Source organism: Lithobates pipiens, unplaced genomic scaffold (genome assembly GCF_037356315.1).
Source record: "Lithobates pipiens isolate NorthernLeopardFrog02 unplaced genomic scaffold, aLitPip1_a1.2 Scaffold_76, whole genome shotgun sequence".
Lineage (NCBI taxonomy): Eukaryota > Metazoa > Chordata > Amphibia > Anura > Ranidae > Lithobates > Lithobates pipiens.
This window is the reverse complement of record NW_027507899.1, coordinates 917,116-925,256: the sequence shown is the minus strand read 5'-3', so window position 1 is coordinate 925,256 and position 8,141 is coordinate 917,116. Positions and strand designations below refer to the sequence as shown.

Genomic DNA, 8,141 nt, shown 5'->3' with positions numbered 1-8,141 from the left:
ATTAGTAAAAATTGTCCTACGTGTCCGCCATAATGTCGCAGTATCGATAAAAATCACAGATCACCGCCATTTACTAGTAAAATAAAAAATTAATAATGCAAAAGCCATAAATCTATTCCCTATTTTGTAGACGCTATAACTTTTGTGCAAAGCAATCAATATACGCTTATTGCGTTTTTTTTTTTTTTTTGCCAAAAATATGTAGAAGAATATGTATCGGCCTAAACTGAGGAAAAAAAAGTTTTTTTATATATTTTTTGGGGGATATTTATTACAGCAAAAAGTAAAAAAATAATTATTTTTTTTCAAAATTGTTGCTTTTTTTTGTTTATAGCACAAAAATAAAAAACGCAGAGGTGATCAAATACCACTAAAAGAAAGCTCTATTTGAGTGCAACGTCACACGACCGCGCAATTGTCAGTTAAAGTGACGCAGTGCCGAATCACAAAAAGTTCTCTGGCCAGGAAGGGGGTAAAATCTTCCAGGGCTGAAGGGGTTAAGGTACCCACTGTCCGGGGGCACAATAGGGTCATCACTGCCTCCTGGTAGAGAGCTCTAGGTGGACTAAGTGGACCTTAAATAAAATAACCTCAATGTTTAAATCTATATATATATAGCAAAAAAAGGATCCCTCATATAATGGGACCTTAACGGCTCAAAAACGATATTAGTCTACAAATAATATAAATGTAATCACAAAAAAGTGGAATTAAAAACTTTTTCACATTAGAAATTACATGAGAAAAATATGCCAGTGTCCAGTATACTTATACTTATTTGTACATAATAGAGCCTAGTCCAAATCACATAGAACTGACGCGTTTCACAGGCATTTGGCTGCTTCCTCAGGGGTAGCTCTGTGATCAGTACAAAGTAATACGGAGAGTACCCAGGGAAAAGATAATCCTTCTCACACCCCCAGAGGAGGAGAAGTGGATAATCGCCACCTGTGTCCAATTCCACACCCCTAAACAAAAAGGAGGAAGAGGGGAGACAAAGGAGGTGCAGGTCCCCAGACCCGCAGGCCAGTCGATGGGCACTGAGATCACCCCCAACTGAAATATCCAAATTTCATGTCCCCGGATCCAAGCATAACTTAAAGTCATTGTAAACGCTCAGTTTTGTTTGTTTTTTTAATAGCAAACATGTTATACTTCCCTCCTCTGTGCAGGTTGTTTTGCACAGAGCAGCCTGGATCCTCCTCTTCTCGGGTCCCTCTTCTGCTGCTCCTGGCCCCTCCCTCCTTTGAGTGCCCCTCAGCCAGCAGCTTTCTGTGGGGGCACCCAAGCCGGGTCAGAGCTCCGTGTATCCATTCAGACACAGAGCTTTGACCTAGCCCCACCTCCTCTCTCCCCTGATTGGCTGACTGACATTGATTGATAGCTGCGGGGGTGTCCAGGGTGGCTGAGGGGATTGTGGACATCGCTCGACAGAGAAGGGGCTCAGGTAGGTAATTAGGGGGTACAGGGGGTGGGGGGGCTACTACACACAGAAGGTTTTTTATCCTAATGTATAGAATGTATTAAGATAAAAAACCTTCTTCCTTTACAACTCCTTTAATGTCAGAGTAGTATAACAGATGAACAAATCTTAGTCCTTAATCCATCGGTCACATTGGAGCGACTTGTCATGTCGCCGGTAATCGCACTGTTCAGATCAGTGTGATGCCGACTTTGTGGCGCTGCATCGCTTTAAAGAAAAGTGATTCCTCCACTACTTTTGGTGATTTGGGGGTGACTTGCATAGACATCTCTGCATGAAGTTGGACGGATGTCTTCCGAGTCTCACCCCAAGTCACATTGAAATGCAGCTTTGAAATGGTGCGATTTCAGGTGAAGTCACATGATTTCAAAGCCGCGGTCAATGTGAATGAGGGCTAAGGAATGATAAATGACTCCAAGCTTCAAGGGGCCTTGTGATTTGGATGGTCAGGTCAGCTAATGTCGGGTACTAGCTACATCTTGATGTCATCTAGGGCTGGTTGGATAGTCGATGACCTTCTCTAGGTGTCATCAGCTGGTAGAATGTCATTTCTAAAGGCTCGGTGAGCGATTCTGAGGAAAGACTGACACAACTTTTTATATTTTCCTTCAACCAATCAAAATGACCCAAATTGCTCTTCTGGTTCAGTTATGGTCGGGATTTGAGTTTCCTCTAATTAGTGTCTTGAGAGTCTGAGATTCCTCTTATAGCAGCTTTATCATATTGAAACTGCTGACACCCCACTTCTGGGCTCATCATCATCATCACCCCTTAAGATGTTGTGATGTATCCCCTCCCCCCATATCATGTACAATCAGATGGAACAATACATCTTACAATTCATGGCAACAATTTTTATGGAAATTTCATTTGAAGACAATTTTCCCTGAGCTGAACTCATCTGACACACGTTGTGATTGGTTGATTCCGTCACGGCTATTACTTACACACACTCTAACACACGACATCTACAATCTCACAGACTAAAGACATTTCAGGTGTATACATCTATATCACTTTATAACTAATTACACTCCAACTATTATTGGTGGTCAATACACAAGGCCATCAGGAGACACAGATATGACCATGTACTGCAAGGTGCTCCTTTCTGTAGATGTGTTTGTGACCTCATACAACTTCCAGGATGAATCTGGTTACATCTTTATGTTCCTTCATTATAGTAACTTGGTTCCATTTCCATCTCCACCTCCATCGGATCTCTTCTCCTCGTCCTCCTCTCACTCCGACTCTTCTCATTCTTCTCATTCTTCATCTTCCTCAGGTCATTGACCATAAAGATGAGGAGCCCAGTGTAGAGGACAAAGACCGCACCGGATGACAGGAAGTGACCCCAACATGACCGAATTTCTGGGAAATGGAGATAAAATATGGGGACACCATGAAAGAGATATACAGAACCCCAATATAAAATATCAGACACAGTCAGATCATTCAGTAGGACCTGTATCAGGGAAGTCACACTAATTACAATGTGGAGATTCTTCTTCTCTTGATGAAGATGTAGCTGCTCCTAAATCATTCCATACACATGGAGAATAGAAGGAGGTCAGATTATGGTCAGACAATGACAACGGGCCGGGTGACGACATGACCATGTGACAGAGTCACCAGCCATCACATCTATAAACATTTCCAAAAGTATATGAACCCCCTATGAGGGGGAAGGGATGGAGATCACGGCTGCTTTATGAAATCTGCTGACCTCATACTGGAATGATTAATGGTCCTGAAATGGAAATAATTACCAGGTGTTGTGTGCTCAGCACCCTACATTCTAATCACCCAATCAGAACAGAGCTCTTCCATCTCCAGTTACAAGGTTTCCCTCTCCTGAGGGCGCCATCCTTTGGTATAGTGTGGGCGATGTCCTCACTAAGGATAAGCTGAGCAGGAACTTAGGTGTGGACGGAATTTTGGATGTTCAGACAAAATCCAAACTTTTGGGAAGTTCATCATGAAATACTCCTCTGAATATCCCATAATACATTGCAATCATCTGTCTTGACCTCTGGTGAAGCGCAAGACATTCTATAGTGATGGTTGTAGACAAACTTGCAGCCCACATACTATAAAAGTAAACTGTCCCAGCAGCCCTTCCTCAGTGTATGGGGGGTCAGTGTGGGGGACAGCTGACAGTATTGCAGGGAGAGAGAGTTGGCAATGTATTGTTCTACTCCAGGTATACAGCCATATATACAGTGCTATGTACAATACTATATCAAGTGCTGTATAGTGTCAGTGATACTTCCCAGTAAATTGTAATTCCTGTGGCTAGAGAGAGTGAAGTGTAAGCTCACCTGCATTTATAAAATATAGCCGAATACTAATATTTATAGGTAAAGTTGAGGCAGGGAATATCCAATTGCCTCTTGGGGGATTAGGAAAGATTTTTTTCCACCGTTGGAGCAAATTGGATCACGCTTTATTGCCTTTTTTTTCCTTCCTCTGGATCCACTGAGAATAGGATTGTATATATATTTTGTGGCAGAGCGTTGCCCTGCCAGGGTCTAGAAGGAGGATGTGACCCAGAATTCTCAACCAGACGGGTTGAGGGGCTCCCGGGAGTTTGCAACGTGAAGAGGAAACTGGCCTTTCAGTTTCCTCCTTACTTAAGTCTCACACACACGATCGGACTTTGTACAAACTTTCCCGTGGATTTTTGTACAAAGGGCGTTGGCTGTGATCTTGTATTGCATACACACAGCAGGACTTTTTCAGCCAACTTTCACCAAATCACATGATTTTTCTGCTCTTTACCGCCACCTTTGATCAACTTCTGTATTGTTGTCTGATCTTTTGCATTGGTTCTGAGCATGCGTGTTTGTACTTTGGACAAAAGTCCGATGATTTTCTCTACACACGATCGGACTTTGCTCCATCCGACTTTTGTTACCAGAAAGTTTGTTCATTCGCACAGTCAACAAAAGTCAGATGAAAACCGAAAAGGTTTCTCCAATGGAGCGTACACACGGTCAGATGTTGCCTTAAAACAGCTAATTTGCATGTTTGTTGTCAAAAAGTCAGATCGTGTGTATGGGCCTATAGAAGGGTCCACTTTGGGATCTGGAGCCCGGGGATTTCCGAGAGATCGGGGTTAGATGAAATCCCCAGTCCTGGGTCCTGATTTTGAGAACAGCCAGCATACTGATTGGTCAGGTGTGTGCTTGGCTTTTAGTAGTAACATGACCATAGTTCTGGGCTCCACCCCGGCAGATAGGAAGTCTGAGTACCAGGAGTCAGGAGGGCTCTACGGGGAGTCAGTGCAGCAAGAGGCTGCTAGCTGTGTGCACCAAGGTGGTTGGTTGGTGAGACAGTCCTGTACGGGACAGACAAAGGGCTGGAGTGTAAGGCCAGAGCTGCAGTGCTGCAAGTGAGAGACAACTAGGCGGAATGTCATTTTTGTTGATGGAAAAAGGAATGCTGAAAACCCCGCTGAGGGAAACCTATGTTTGTTTGCTGAACTTGCTTTTAATAAAAATGGGCAAACCAACGAGTGGCGGAGTCCTTAAAGCTCTACATTTGACGCTCGTCCTTTACAGGTTTGAGAGTAACTTGGTTTGAGAGCATTTTGCAATACAAGTAAAACATTTAAATACATTTTAACTCGGTATACAAGCGATGTCTTGATATACAAGTAGCGTCACGTCACAACTGAGTATAAAAGAGAAGAGAGGCGCCTCTAAGTGTAGCAATATGGTTGCATTTATTGAATGTACAGTAACTCACATGGTTGATGATTACAAGAGGCACATCTAAGTATGCCGGCATTGACGTTATCCTTTCCACGCTGTGCTTCATGAAAGCTTCAAGCCTCACTTTCAGATCGCTCTACTGCAGGGGAGTCTTCCCGGTCATGATTGCAGACTGACAGCGGTGAGAGCCGGCGGTGTGGGGGGAGGGTCTATGTGGACAGCTTTACCCCGGATGTCTCCATACTTAGATGTGCCTCTTTTAACCATCACCCGTGTGAGTTGCTAAATGCTTTACCTTCAATAAATGTATATTGCTACACTTAGGGGCGCCTCTCTTCCTTTTGAGGCTGCATTCACACCTAAGCGTAGCGTTTTCAAGCAGAAAATCGCACAAATTTACCGTGATTTTGCAGCGTTTTTTGCTGCGTTTTTTTACCGCGATTTGCTGCGATTTTGTGCAGGGCAAAAGGTCACCAATGTTAAAAGAAGAAAAATCCCAAAGCCCAAATCTGCTCAATTCAAGTGACAAAAAAGGGTCCGGAACTTGTTTGAGCTTCAGGCATTTGGTTTCAGGCTACATGGAGTGGAGATGTCAACCATCTCCATTGAGAATAATAGATTTTTTCCCCTCTAGCGTTTTGTATCTTCAGGCTTCAAGCTACAAAACACTCAGGTGTGAATGGGGTCTTATACTCTGTAGAAGGGATAAGCCTGATGTTCGAGTCAAACTATATGCGACTCTAACATCGGGTGTTCGCCAGTTCGCCGAACTTGGGGTGTTTGCGGCAAATTCGATAGCTGCAGAACACCCTTTAAAAGTCTATGGGAGAAATCAAAAGTGATCATTTTAAAGGCTTATATGCAAGTTATTTTCATAAAAAGTGTTTGATGACCCGGGACCTGCCCCAGGGGACATGGATCAATCCAAAAAAAAGTTTTAAAAAAGGCATTTTTTTTCGGGAGCAGTGATTTTAATCATGCTTAAAGTAAAACGATAAAAGTGAAATATTCCTTTAAATTTCATACCTGGGGGGTGTCTATAGTATGCCTGTAAAGGGGGGCATGTTTCCTGTGTTTAGAACAGTCTGACAGAAAAATTACATTTCTAAAGGAAAAAAAGTCATTTACAACTACTTGCGGCTATAATGAATTGTCGGTCTCGGCAATACAGATAAAAGAAGTCATTGAAAAAAATGGTAGTCCATTACCAGGTGCTTTTGGTCTGGTATGAATATTAAGGGGAACCACGAACCAAAATGTAAAAAAAAATAATTGTGTGGGGGTCCCCCCAAATTCCATACCAGGCCCTTCAGGTCTGGTATGAATATTAAGGGGAACCCTGCGCCATTTTTTTTGTAATGACTTGGGGTCCCCCCTTAAAATCCATACCGGAGCCTTATCTAAGCATGCAACCTGGCAGGCCGCAGGAAAAGAGGGGGGGATGAGAGAGTGCCCCCCCCTCCTGAACTGTATCAGGCCACATGGCCTTAACATGGGAAGGATGTCCCCATACTGATGGGGACAAGGGCCTCATCCCCACAACCCTTGCCTGGTGGTTGTGGAGGTCTGCGGGTGGTGAGCTTATCGGAATCTGGAAGCCCCCTTTAACAAAGGGGACCCCCAGATCCCACACCCCATGTGAATTGGTAACGGGTACATTTTACCCCTACCATTTCACAAAAAAAGTGTCAAAAATGGTTAAAAAAAACACAGTAGACAGCTTAAAAAAAAGAAAAAAAATTCCAGTGATGTACATCCATTCTCTGGCGGAGGATACAGAACCCCCCCCCCTGCCGACACAATCTGCCTCCATGGGTTGTTCCCGTTGCCTTAGAGGGGAGTCACCCACGCATGTCACGAGTGGCCCCGCCCTCAGCTATTTAAGAGCTGTCACAGTGGTTGTAGTGTCATTCCACAGGAACCACCCATGGAGGCGGATCGTGTTGGCGTTTTTTTTTTTCTCTGTATCCTCCACCTGAGAATGGATGTACATCGCTGGAATTTTTATTTTTTTTAAATAAAGGACTTGTCCCAAGCTGTCTACTGTTTTTTTTTTACCATTTTTGACACTTTTTTGTGAAATGGTAGGGGTACAATGTACTCCATTACCAATTCACATGGGGGGGTGGGATCTGGTGGACCTCTTTGTCAAAGGGGGCTTCCAGATTCTGATAAGCCCCCCGCCTGCATACCCCCACAAACACCGGGCATGGGTTGTGGGGATGAGGCCCTGTCCCCATCAACATGGGGACATCCTCCCCATGTTGAGGGCATGTGGCCTGGTACGGTTCAGGAGGGGGGCCTCTCTCTTGTCCTCCCTCTTTTCCTGCGACCTGCCAGGTTGTGTGCTCAGATAAGGGTCTGGTATGGATTTTGAGGGGGATCCCTACGCCATTTAAAAAAAAAATTGTCTCAGGGTTCCCCATAATATCCCCCTTAATAGCCTCTCTCTTGTCCCCCCTCTTTTCCTACAGCCTGCCAGGTTGCATGCTCAGATAAGGGTCTGGTATGGATATTGAGGGGGACCCCTACGCCATTTAAAAAAAAAAATGGCACAGCGTTCCCCTTAATATCCATACCAGACCTGAAGGGCCTGGTATGGAATTTGGGGGGACCCATGCAATTCTTTTTTTACATTTTGGTTCGGGGTTCCCCTTAATATATAATATAATCGTTTAGAAATTTCATTTTTAGGGATGAACTTCATGTTCGAGTCAAACTCATGTTCGACTCGAAAATCAACTGTTTGGCCATTCGCCAAATTTAAAACACTATGGGCTGTTTGCACCAAATTTTAGTAGCGCGTCACGGCCCATGATTCACTGCCGAATCGCAGTGCATTGTTGGCTGATGATTGGCCAAGCATGCACTATGACTCGCATGCTTTGGCCAATCACAGCGCCATCAGCACAGAGAGCCATGATTGGCCAAAGGAAGGGTGC

The 8,141-nt window shown here is 44.1% G+C and overlaps 1 protein-coding gene across 1 annotated transcript in view; it reads right to left on the bottom strand.

The window, feature by feature from the left end:
- Positions 1-439: 439 nt before the first annotated feature.
- LOC143959456 (hemicentin-1-like) overlaps positions 440-8,141 on the bottom strand; it is a 476,712-nt gene continuing 469,010 nt past the window's right edge. The window contains exon 8 of the mRNA XM_077468108.1: positions 440-2,854. Coding sequence (XP_077324234.1) covers positions 2,649-2,854 — 206 coding nt within the window. The 3' untranslated portion in view covers positions 440-2,648. The remainder of the gene's footprint in view (positions 2,855-8,141) is intronic.